General features: G+C 45.9%; 1 protein-coding gene across 2 annotated transcripts in view; it reads right to left on the bottom strand.

The window, feature by feature from the left end:
• The window catches only part of LOC118374452 (neurabin-2-like), a 70,020-nt gene extending 57,290 nt beyond the window's left edge, over positions 1-12,730 (bottom strand). The window contains exons 1-2 of one of the 2 annotated variants that reach the window (XM_052471366.1): positions 11,789-12,730; positions 10,034-11,678 (exon numbers count right to left, since the gene is read on the bottom strand). In XM_052471366.1, the coding sequence (XP_052327326.1) occupies positions 10,034-11,470 (1,437 nt within the window). In that variant the 5' untranslated portion in view covers positions 11,471-11,678; positions 11,789-12,730. Of the gene's footprint in view, positions 1-10,033 lie in introns of both variants that reach the window. The other variant, XM_052471365.1, reaches the window with a different exon arrangement.
• Between the last annotated feature and the right edge of the window lie 14 nt (positions 12,731-12,744).

The raw sequence follows: 12,744 nt of genomic DNA, 5'->3' as shown, positions 1-12,744 counted from the left end.
GGTATCAGGTCTGTGTGAATGGTCATCTTCTCCATAGGTATCAGGTCTGTGGGAATGGTTGTCTTCTCTATAGGTATCAGGTCTGTGTGAATGGTCATCTTCTTCTCTATAGGTGTCTGGTCTGTGTGAATGGTCATCTTCTCTATAGGTATCAGGTCTGTGTGAATGGTCATCTTCTTCTCTATATGTGTCTGGTCTGTGTGAATGGTCATCTTCTTCTCTATAGGTATCAGGTATGTGTGAATGGTCATCTTCTCTATAGTTGTCAGGTATGTGTGAATGGTCATCTTCTTCTCTATAAGTAGCAGGTCTGTGAGAATGGTCATCTTCTCTATAAGTATCAGGTCTGTGGGAATGGTCATCTCTATAGGTATCAGGTCTGTGTGAATGGTCATCTTCTCTATAAGTATCAGGTCTGTGGGAATGGTCATCTTCTTCTCTATATATATATCAGGTCTGTGTGAATGGTCATCTTCTTCTCTATAAGTAACAGGTCTGTGGGAATGGTCATCTTCTCTATAAGTATCAGGTCTGTGGGAATGGTCATCTCTATAGGTATCAGGTCTGTGTGAATGGTCAGCTTCTCTATAAGTATCAGGTCTGTGGGAATGGTCATCTTCTTCTCCAAAGGTATCAGGTCAGTGTGAATCATTCTCTGTTTTTTTGCAGGTAAATCATTAACACTTCCGTTGTTTAACACCTCCCTATGTTGAACTGTAAACAGCCCCTATGGTTTAACAACACCCACCACCCCTCCAAATGTTCAAGTTACCCACTGATATGTAGAAACGGGTCTACCTGCACATAAGTGGTAACTACGTTTTCTTTTTTTAAGTTGGTCATGTAAAGATTGCCTTAGATTTTTTACAGGTAACATACCACACCTTCTCTCTGACATGAGTATAAATGCCATTGGTAAATACAGGTAATTATGCCAGGTGTGAATGTTCTAGCATATGCCTAGCTAACCAGATTGTATTCAATGGGAACCCCATCCACAGTTGATAGCCCATCAGCAGGAAATGAAGCATGCTAATTCTGGATAATGGAGGCTACAGCCATATCAGGGCTATTTCTCTACCATGCTGAGAGAGAAATCCTTAATATGACTTTTCCTCATCTAGTGATGTACCGTGACTTACTAAAAGCACATGAGCATGAACCAACCACCAACCAGCCCATATGAACCAACCACTTATTCTTCTTTGGAGTTTAATGGCAGTTTGCAAAACATGTTTGTAGGTACATTACTGCCACCCATATAAAACCAACCACTTCATTATTGTTGACCTTTTATAAACCCAGCCAGTCAGAATATCCCGACACACAATGAGAGAAGCTACGCTAATTATTCTGCCTCTTTGTTCCTCCCTAACAATTATTTACAGAGTAGAGAGAGAGTGTAAATAGCGAGAGTAGAGAGAGAAATAAATAGTAGAGAGGGAGAATGAGAGAGTAGATAGCAAGGGAGAGAGGGAGAGAGAGAGTACATAGAGATTAGATGGAGAGAGAGAGAGAGAGAGAGAGAGAGAGAGAGAGTAAATAGAGAGGGAGAGAGATTAGAGAGAGTAAATAGAGATTAGATAGAGAGAGTAGAGAGAGGGAGAGAGAGGGAGAGAGGGTAGAGAGAGTAAGAGAGAGAGAGAGTAAATAGAGATTAGATAGAGAGAGTAGAGAGAGGAAGAGAGAGGGAGAGAGGGTAGCGTGAGTAAGAGAGAGAGAGAGTAAATAGAGTTTAGATAGAGAGAGTAAATAGAGATTAGATAGAGAGGGAGAGAGAGGAGATAGAGAGGGAGAAAGAGTAGAGAGAGTAAATAGAGAGGGAGAGAGAGTAGAGAGAGTAAATATAGATTACATGTAGAGAGAGTAAGAGAGAGTGAGAGAGTAGAGAGAGTGAGAGAGAGTAAATAGAGATTAGATAGAGAGGGAGAGAGAGTAGAGAGAGTAAATAGAGATTAGATAGAGAGGGAGAGAGAGTAGAGACAGTAAGAGAGAGTAAGATGGAGTAGAGAGAGTGAGAGAGAGAGTAAGAGAGAGAGTAGGGCCTAGGCCCTGACAGTAAATCTCAATTAGACAAAATAATGGTGTTCCAAAAAAGGCTCAGTTGCCAGGACCACAAATACAAATTCCATCTAGTCACCTTTGCCCTAGAGCACACAAACATCGATACATACCTCGGCCTAAACATCAGTGCCACAGGTAACTTCCACAAAGCAGTGAACGATCTGAGAGACAAGGCAAGAAGGGCCTTCTATGCCATCAAAAGGAGATCCAAGATGGCGTAGCAGTAAGTCGTCCTGTCGTATCGTCTCTCTGTAAATATCTGTAAATATCGTCTCTTTTTCGTTTTAGATATTTTTCTTTGCATATCTTTAAAAACATTTTGCTAAACCTAAGCTTCCAAATACTCTCCGGCAATCCGCCTCACCCAATGTAGCTACTTTTCCTAAAGTATTTATATTTACTTCGGAAACGGAACCCCTCAACTGAAGCTAGCCAGCTAACCACCAGCTATGCTAGCGGTCTTCAGCTAACCGGTCATCAGCTAACCTTTAGCTCGGAAAGCTTTCGCCAGTTCGAACAACGCAACGCTAACCAGAGCATAACGGACCTATTTATTTTTTATCCCCGGATTCCCTCCGCAAACTGAACATTTTTTTCAGCTGAATCTTCACAACTAGCTATCGAGCTAAACCGCAACCCTGGTTGATTACTCATGGCTAGCGTTTCCACCCACGTAGCTTGAAGCTAGCCCGGCCAGAGCTCCTGTGTTCCTAGCATACTCCTGGGCTTCTATACCCGGATCCACGACCGGTCTATCGATGTCACTGCATGAAGAGGAATAAACAGACTCACCCCATCGCGACGTCCTCCAAAGGCTAACTCTCTAGCCCTCGCTATCTCCTTGCTTGCTAATTCGGCATGCTAACTGCTAGCTTGTTTAGCCCAGGTCCGCTAACTACTACCTTGTTTACCCCGGCCTGCTAATCTGTTAGCTTGTTAGCACAGGCCTGCTAACCGTCTGCATCGCAGTGGCCCATATGTACTTTCTATCTCTTCCCGATTTTTTAACATTTGTTTATACCTTCCGGAAACCTGCCTCACCCAATGTGATACGGAATCGCTATTATTTTACATTTTTAGAACACATTCAAGAACCTCCAGAAGCTAACCAGCTAACTAGCTACAAGCTATTTAGTCATTGTTAGTTTTTTTTAACCTGGATAACACTCGCCAGTCCAGCCCCCCTGCCCCATCCACCACTGCCCCTGGACTCTGATCACTTGGCTACATAGCTGATGCACGCTGGACTGTCCATTAATCATGGTACTCCATTCTGTTTGTTTTATCTGTCGGCCCCGTTGCCTAGTCAATGCCATTTTACCTGCTGTTGTTATGCTAGCTGATTAGCTGTTGTCTCACCCACTGTTTTATCTAGCTTTCCCAATTCAACACCTGTGTTTACTGTATGCCTCGCTGTATGTCTCTCTCAAATGTCAATATGCCTTGTATACTGTTGCTCAGGTTAGTTATCATTGTTTTAGTTCACAATGGAGCCCCTAGTCCCACTCCTCATACCCCTGATACCTCCTTTGTCCCACCTCCCACATATGCGGTGACCTCACCCATTACAACCAGCATGTCCAGAGATAAAACCTCTCTCATCATCACCCAGTGCCTGGGCTTACCTCCGCCGTACCCGCACCCCACCATACCCCTGTCTGCGCATTATGCCCTGAATATATTCTACCATGCCCAGAAACCTGCTCCTCTTATTCTCTGTCCCCAACGCTCTAGGCGACCAGTTTTGATAGCCTTTAGCCGCACCCTCATACTACTCCTTCTCTGTTCCGCGGGTGATGTGGAGTTAAACCCAGGCCCTGCATGTCCCCAGGCACCCTCATTTGTTGACTTCTGTGATCGAAAAAGCCTTGGTTTCATGCATGTCAACATCAGAAGCCTCCTCCCTAAGTTTGTTTTACTCACTGCTTTAGCACACTCTGCTAACCCTGATGTCCTTGCCGTGTCTGAATCCTGGCTCAGGAAGGCCACCAAAAATTCAGAGATTTCCATACCAAACTATAACATCTTCCGTCAAGATAGAACTGCCAAAGGGGGAGGAGTTGCAGTCTACTGCAGAGATAGCCTGCAAAGTAATGTCATACTTTCCAGGTCCATACCCAAACAGTTCGAACTACTAATTCTGAAAATTACTCTCTCCAGAAATAAGTCTCTCACTGTTGCCGCCTGCTACCGACCCCCCCCTCAGCTCCCAGCTGTGCCCTGGACACCATTTGTGAATTGATTGCCCCCCATCTAGCTTCAGAGTTTGTTCTGTTAGGTGACCTAAACTGGGATATGCTTAACACCCCGGCAGTCCTACAATCTAAGATAGATGCCCTCAATCTCACACAAATCATCAAAGAACCCACCAGGTACAACCCTAACTCTGTAAGCAAGGGCACCCTCATAGACGTCATCCTGACCAACTGGCCCTCCAAATACACCTCTGCTGTCTTTAACCAGGATCTCAGCGACCACTGCCTCATTGCCTGTATCCGCTACGGTACCGCAGTCAAACGACCACCCCTCATCACTGTCAAACGCTCCCTAAAACACTTCTGTGAGCAGGCCTTTCTAATCGACCTGGCCCGGGTATCCTGGAAGGACATTGACCTCATCCCGTCAGTTGAGGATGCCAGGTCATTCTTTAAGAGTAACTTCCTCACCATTTTAGATAAGCATGCTCCGTTCAAAAAATGCAGAACTAAGAACAGATACAGCCCTTGGTTCACTCCAGACCTGACTGCCCTCGACCAGCACAAAAACATCCTGTGGAGGACTGCAATAGCATCGAACAGTCCCCGCGATATGCAACTGTTCAGGGAAGTCAGGAACCAATACACGCAGTCAGTCAGGAAAGCTAAGGCCAGCTTCTTCAGGCAGAAGTTTGCATCCTGTAGCTCCAACTCCAAAAAGTTCTGGGACACTGTGAAGTCCATGGAGAACAAGAGCACCTCCTCCCAGCTGCCCACTGCACTGAGGCTAGGGAACACGGTCACCACCGACAAATCCATGATTATCGAAAACTTCAACAAGCATTTCTCAACGGCTGGCCATGCCTTCTGCCTGGTTACTCCTACCTCCGCCCCCCGCAGCTCCTCGCCCAAGCCTCTCTCTGTGCAGAGAGGAGAGAACAGGGATAGACAGATGTTCTGAAAGAGCTGCAAAACCTGGACCCGTATAAATCAACTGGGCTTGACAATCTGGACCCTCTATTCCTGAAACTATCCGCCGCCATTGTCGCAACCCCTATTACCAGCCTGTTCAACCTCTCTTTCATATCGTCTGAGATCCCCAAGGATTGGAAAGCTGCTGCAGTCATCCCCCTCTTCAAAAGGGGGAGACACCCTGGACCCAAACTGTTACAGACCTATATCCATTCTGCCCTGCCTATCTAAGGTCTTCGAAAGCCAAGTCAACAAACAGGTCACTGACCATCTCGAATCCCACCGTACCTTCTCCGCTATGCAATCTGGTTTCCGAGCCGGTCACGGGTGCACCTCAGCCACACTCAAGGTACTAAACGACATCATAACCGCCATCGATAAAAGACAGTACTGTGCAGCCGTCTTCATCGACCTTGCCAAGGCTTTCGACTCTGTCAATCACCAGATTCTTATAGGCAGACTCAGTAGCCTCGGTTTTTCGGATGACTGCCTTGCCTGGTTCACCAATTACTTTGCAGACAGAGTTCAGTGTGTCAAATCGGAGGGCATGCTGTCCGGTCCTCTGGCAGTCTATGGGGGTGCCACAGGGTTCAATTCTCGGGCCGACTCTTTTCTCTGTATATATCAATGATGTTGGTCTTGCTGCGGGCGATTCTCTGATCCACCTCTACGCAGACGACACCATTCTATATACTTTCGGCCCGTCATTGGACACTGTGCTATCTAACCTCCAAACGAGCTTCAATGCCATACAACACTCCTTCCGTGGCCTCCAACTGCTCTTAAACGCTAGTAAAACCAAATGCATGCTTTTCAACCGATCGCTGGCTGCACCCGCATGCCCGACTAGCATCACCACACTGGATGGTTCCGACCTTGAATATGTGGACACCTATAAGTACCTAGGTGTCTGGCTAGACTGCAAACTCTCCTTCCAGACCCATATCAAACATCTCCAATCGAAAATCAAATCAAGAGTCGGCTTTCTATTCCGCAACAAAGCCTCCTTCACTCACGCTGCCAAGCTTACCCTAGTAAAACTGACTATCCTACCGATCCTCGACTTCGGCGATGTCATCTACAAAATCGCTTCCAACACTCTACTCAGCAAACTGGATGCAGTCTATCACAGTGCCATCCGTTTTGTCACTAAAGCACCACCACTGCGACTTGTATGCTCTAGTCGGCTGGCCCTCGCTACATATTCGTCGCCAGACCCACTGGCTCCAGGTCATCTACAAGGACATGCTAGGTAAAGTTCGGCCTTATCTCAGTTCACTGGTCACGATGGCAACACCCATCCGTAGCACGCGCATCTCACTGATCATCCCTAAAGCCAACACCTCATTCGGCCGCCTTTCGTTCCAGTACTCTGCTGCCTGTGACTGGAACGAATTGCAAAAATCGCTGAAGTTGGAGACTTTTATCTCCCTCACCAACTTCAAACATCAGCTATCTGAGCAGCTAACCGATCGCTGCAGCTGTACAGAATCTATTGTTAAATAGCCCACCCATTTTCACCTACCTCATCCCCACAGTTTTTATTTATTTATTTTTCTGCTCTTTTGCACACCAATATCTCTACCTGTACATGATCATCTGATCATTTATCACTACAGTGTTAATCTGCAATATTGTAATTATTCGCCTACCTCATGCCTTTTGCACACATTGTATATAGACTCCCCTTTTTTTCTACTGTGTTATTGACTTGTTAATTGTTTACTCCATGTGTAACTCTGTGTTGTCTGTTCACACTGCTATGCTTTATCTTGGCCAGGTCGCAGTTGCAAATGAGAACTTGTCTAACTAGCCTACCTGGTTAAATAAAGGTGAAATAAATAAAATAAATAAAAAGGAACATAAAATTTGACATACCGATTAGGATCTGGCTAAAAATACTTGAATGACTTAGTCTGGGGTCCGCTCACCAACCAAGAATTCACTAAATGGGAAAAACATTCAAATGAATCTCTGCATGAACAATTCTTCAAAAATATCCTCTGTGTACAACATAAAACACTAAATGATGCATGCAGAGTAGAATTGGGATGATACCCGCTAATTATCAAAATCCAGAAGAGCCGTTCAATTCTACAACCACCTAAAAGGAAGCCAATCACAAACCATCCATATCAAAGTCTCACTTCCAGAGAGATGAACTTGGAGAAGAGCCCCCTAAGCAAGCTGGTCCTGGGGGGGTCTGTTCACAAAAACAAACAGACCCCACAGAGCCCCAGAACAGCAACACAATTAGACCCAACAAAATTATGAGAAAACAAAAATAATTATTTGACACTTTGGAAAGAATTAACAAAAAAACTAGAATGATATTTGGCCCTTAACAGAGAGAACACAGTGGCAGAATACCTGACCACTGTGACTGACCCAAACTTAAGGAAAGCTTTGACTATGTACAGACTCACGTGAGAATTTCTATTAAGAGAGGCTGCCGTAGGCAGACCTGGCTCTCAAGAGAAGACAGACTATGTGCACACTGCTCACAAAATGAGGTGGAAACTGAGCTGCACTTCCTAACCTCCTGCCCAATAGGGAAATAGGGGATAACTAGTCAGTTGTACAACTGAATGCCTTCAACTGAAATGTGTCTTCTGCATTTAACCCTGAATCAGAGAGGTGTGGGGGGCTGCCTTAATCGACATCCACGTCTTCGGCGCCCGGGGAACAGTGGGTTAACTACTTTGCTCAGGCAGAACGACAGATTTTTACCTTGTTAACTCGGGGATTCGATCCAGCAACCTTTCGGTTACTGGCCCAACGTTCAAACCACTAAATGTATGACCATATTAGAGACACATTTTTCCCTCAGATTACTTGGAACCACAAAGATTTCAAAATCAAATCCAATAATGATAAACTCTCATATCTACTGGATGAAATACCACAGTGTGCCATCACAGCAGCAAGTTGTGTGACCTGTTGCCATGAGAAAAGGGCAACCAGTAAATAACAAACACCATTGTAAAAACAACCCATATTTATGTTTATTTATTTTGCCTTTTGTACTTGAACTACTTGCACATCGTTACAACACTGTATATAGACATAATTATTGTATTATTATTATTCTTTTGGAACTTTTGAGTGTAATGTTTACTGGCAGAGGGAGGGGAGTGGGGAAATGACCAGGCATATAATAATCTATGGCTTGAAGGAAATCTGTGGTAGGGCCACACTACATAAGGACTGGTTGTAAAGATGGAGACATATGAAATCTGTGGTAGGGCCACACTACATAAGGACTGGTTGTAAAGATGGAGACATATGAAATCTGTGGTAGGGCCACACTACATAAGGACTGGTTGTAAAGATGGAGACATATGAAATCTGTGGTAGGGCCACACTACATAAGGACTGGTTGTAAAGATGGAGACATATGAAATCTGTGGTAGGGCCACACTACATAAGGACTGGTTGTAAAGATGGAGACATATGAAATCTGTGGTAGGGCCACACTACATAAGGACTGGTTGTAAAGATGGAGACATATGAAATCTGTGGTAGGGCCACACTACATAAGGACTGGTTGTAAAGATGAAGACATATGAAATCTGTGGTAGGGCCACACTACATAAGGACTGGTTGTAAAGATGGAGACATATGAAATCTGTGGTAGGGCCACACTACATAAGGACTGGTTGTAAAGATGGAGACATATGAAATCTGTGGTAGGGCCACACTACATAAGGACTGGTTGTAAAGATGGAGACATATGACATCTGTGGTAGGGCCACACTACATAAGGACTGGTTGTAAAGATGAAGACATGAAATCTGTGGTAGGGCCACACTACATAAGGACTGGTTGTAAAGATGAAGACATGAAATCTGTGGTAGGGCCACACTACATAAGGACTGGTTGTAAAGATGAAGACATGAAATCTGTGGTAGGGCCACACTACATAAGGACTGGTTGTAAAGATGGAGACATATGACATCTGTGGTAGGGCCACACTACATAAGGACTGGTTGTAAAGATGGAGACATATGAAATCTGTGGTAGGGCCACACTACATAAGGACTGGTTGTAAAGATGGAGACATATGAAATCTGTGGTAGGGCCACACTACATAAGGACTGGTTGTAAAGATGGAGACATATGAAATCTGTGGTAGGGCCACACTACATAAGGACTGGTTGTAAAGATGAAGACATATGAAATCTGTGGTAGGGCCACACTACATAAGGACTGGTTGTAAAGATGAAGACATATGAAATCTGTGGTAGGGCCACACTACATAAGGACTGGTTGTAAAGATGGAGACATATGAAATCTGTGGTAGGGCCACACTACATAAGGACTGGTTGTAAAGATGAAGACATATGAAATCTGTGGTAGGGCCACACTACATAAGGACTGGTTGTAAAGATGGAGACATATGAAATCTGTGGTAGGGCCACACTACATAAGGACTGGTTGTAAAGATGGAGACATATGAAATCTGTGGTAGGGCCACACTACATAAGGACTGGTTGTAAAGATGGAGACATATGAAGTACTAAATATAATTGAATACAGCGCAAAGCTGTGTACTGTGTGTTTGTGTGTGTAAATGCATAGGTGTGTGTGTGTGAGTGTGTGCATGTGTGTGGGAGTGAGTGGTTGTGTGTATGTATGTATGTATGTATGTATGTATGTATGTATGTATGTATGTATGTATGTATGTATGTATGTATGTATGTATGTATGTATGTATGTATGTATGTATGTATGTATGTATGTATGCATGTGTGTGTGTGTGAGTGGGTGTTTATTCTACAATAAGGTGAGTGTGAACTCACCTTGATAGGCCCCGTGCTGAAGCAGATCTTCCGGCTGGGAGGAGGGTCCTCCTCTTCAGGCAGCCCAGGTTTCTCATGACAGCTGGACTCGGGCTCGTATGGCTCATCTTCATCCTCCTCCTCTTCCTGCTGGCTCCCTCCAGAGTCCTCCCCCACTGCGCTGTACATTCTGGTAGCCACCTGTTCACCCCCTGACTGGTCCTCCTTTACAGTCCTCTCTTCCCCCTCCTCTGCTGTAACCCCCTGGCCAATTTCTCCATCTCCACCCTGCCTCCCCCTCTCACTGCTAGTGCCCTTGGGAGAGGTCTCCCTTACCTGGGCCTCTCTCTGTGTATTGTTCTCGCCATTCTCCAGAGAGGAGTGGTGGATGTCAGATTTAACTATGGTGCTGCTGGGCTCCAGGTCGCCAGAACGATCCTCAGACTGGCCCTCAATTTTGGCCTGGGACCCAGAGTCTGGCCCAGTCTTATCCCGGCCTTCTCTGGGCTCAGGGGGTGTGGGGCCACTGTGGCCTCCAGTCTGCCCTCCGATGGAGGATGACGCCCTGAGGCTTCTGGGAGGTCCATCCTGGCTGCGGCCCCAACCCCCTTTCTCCTCCTGGCTGGTTGGTGGGAGGGCAGAAGCCCGGTTCGCCCTCTTAGAGATGATTTTAGAGCTGAGCTGCACCCCCACCTTGGTGCTGACCCCCCGGGAGGGCAGTGGAGGTGTGGAGGAGAGGCGATGCAGGTTGTTGCGGAGCTCTGAGGCCCGTTCGAAGACAGCGCTGAGCTGGGAGACGGTGGGGGACACGGCCTCGATAGTGTCCAGGCTGTCCAGGGACTCTGTGCTGCCATTGAACCGCACCACCATGTCCAGCCTGCCATCCTGGATGCCCAGGCCCGAGCTCTGCTCTGTCTTCAGCAGGACCCGGTTGGTGGCAGCAGCCTGCTTCTCCCGCTCCAGCTGCTGGGCCGCCTTCTGTTGTTCCAAAATCTTCCGTGTCCCCTGCAACTTGGAGTAGCTCGGTGAAGAAGCTTGGAGAGCCTGCCCATTCTCCGCTTTGGCATTAGGGTCAAACCGGTTAACCCGCTCTGAAACAGTGGATCCCAGCTTCAGCAAGGCGCTGTGGTCCACATTCTCATTCAGGCTACCGGCTCTGGGGAGGGAGAGACGCACTCTCTCAGTAGTCTTCTCTGGGTCCTCCCCTCCTTCCAGGCAGGGAGATGTGCTCCCTGGGCCTTGCATCTGCTGAAACATGTTCTTGATACGGTGCACATTGGAGCCATAACTCCTGCGGCCGCGGGGGCCTTCCTGCATATGATCGCCTTTTGCAGCATTGTCCTTGGCAGGCCTCAGCGCCTGCATCCCCGCCTCGTATGCGTTCCGGTGCGGGGATGGGCTCCTCAACGTCGAACCGGAGCCGGTGCTTTTGGAAGATGAGGAATCGGTCTTCATCATGATCAGTCAAGCATCACAACCGCTGCTCAGCAACGACATATTTGCCTTTCCTTTCCTCGGTTGTCAGCACAAATTGGTCCGTTCTCACTGACAGTCAATTATGTTGGGGAGACGATGAGCCTATGTCCCGTGCCGACTAGAATTGAATAGCAGAAGAGAATTTAAAAAACGACGGTATTGTTTTAGGCTGCGTGCATCCAGTGTTTTCCTATGGAAATTGAAAACGATACATTCGTCATTAAAACGCCAACCTGACCAAAACCCCGGATAAAATGCACTGGTTACAAAAACATCACTGCAGAAAACTGGAACAGTAACCTCATGAACGCTGGATATTCCACTGACGAAAGATTTATTCCGTTTAATCCCTTTTCACCAGCAGCAGCATCATTTTGATCTCTTGATTTTCTGAACTGCTGATTTATGCCACAGTGTCCTCTTCGCTCGCGTAAAACGGTCCGTGCTATCCGGGTTCCTTGGGACGTCCCACCTCTGGAATTACCTCGTTGACATTTTAAATGGTTAGGTAAGGGTTATGGTTAAATTATGGTTTAGGGTATGGACGTCTCAAGGATCCCGTATATCACTTACCCACGTTAACGCTGCTGGGGATCGGGCGCAACGGGGTCATAGCGCCGGTCGTTTTCGCAGGTCCTCTACGTATTCATTCCTACACCTGGAATATAAACCTAGAGATAAACATATTTGTGAGGCCTACTTCATACACACGTTTTATATCATTACAATTGTGATATCAAGTAGACGAGCCAAATAAACAAATCTACTTTATTCTAAAAAGTAGGGCACTTTAGGACTCTGAAGAAATCAAAACCCGAGTGCGTCAGATTACGGTGTCCGTTTAATATCGTCGCATCCTGCACCCACTACCTGTCTGGCCTACAAGTTTGATAATACAATGTTATACAATGTGTTAGCAGTGAGAGACATTGTGACATTCTTGTGAGGGCGTAGGGTAGAATATTTCCTCAGCTTCACTATAAAACCCTACCATGTTGGTTTGTAGGCTCCTCAATTGTAGGCTGTCGCCTAGTCTGGTTCTGCATCTCATGCGCTCCATACAGTGTCCGTCCAATTCGTTCTCTAGCTACGAATAAAGACTAAATTAGCTATATCTCAGAATATGTAGGCAGATAAGGTTTAACATAACGATCGGAAAAAATATAACAATAAAATCACAGTGATGGGGCAGACATTTTGATCAAGAGAAACCTTTAGAAAATATGCACTTTTTCTAACACTAAACATACACATAT

The sequence above is a fragment of the Oncorhynchus keta genome, chromosome 2 (assembly GCF_023373465.1).
Source record: "Oncorhynchus keta strain PuntledgeMale-10-30-2019 chromosome 2, Oket_V2, whole genome shotgun sequence".
Lineage (NCBI taxonomy): Eukaryota > Metazoa > Chordata > Actinopteri > Salmoniformes > Salmonidae > Oncorhynchus > Oncorhynchus keta.
Note: the sequence above shows the minus strand (reverse complement) of the source record. Positions and strands in the feature narration are given on the sequence as shown.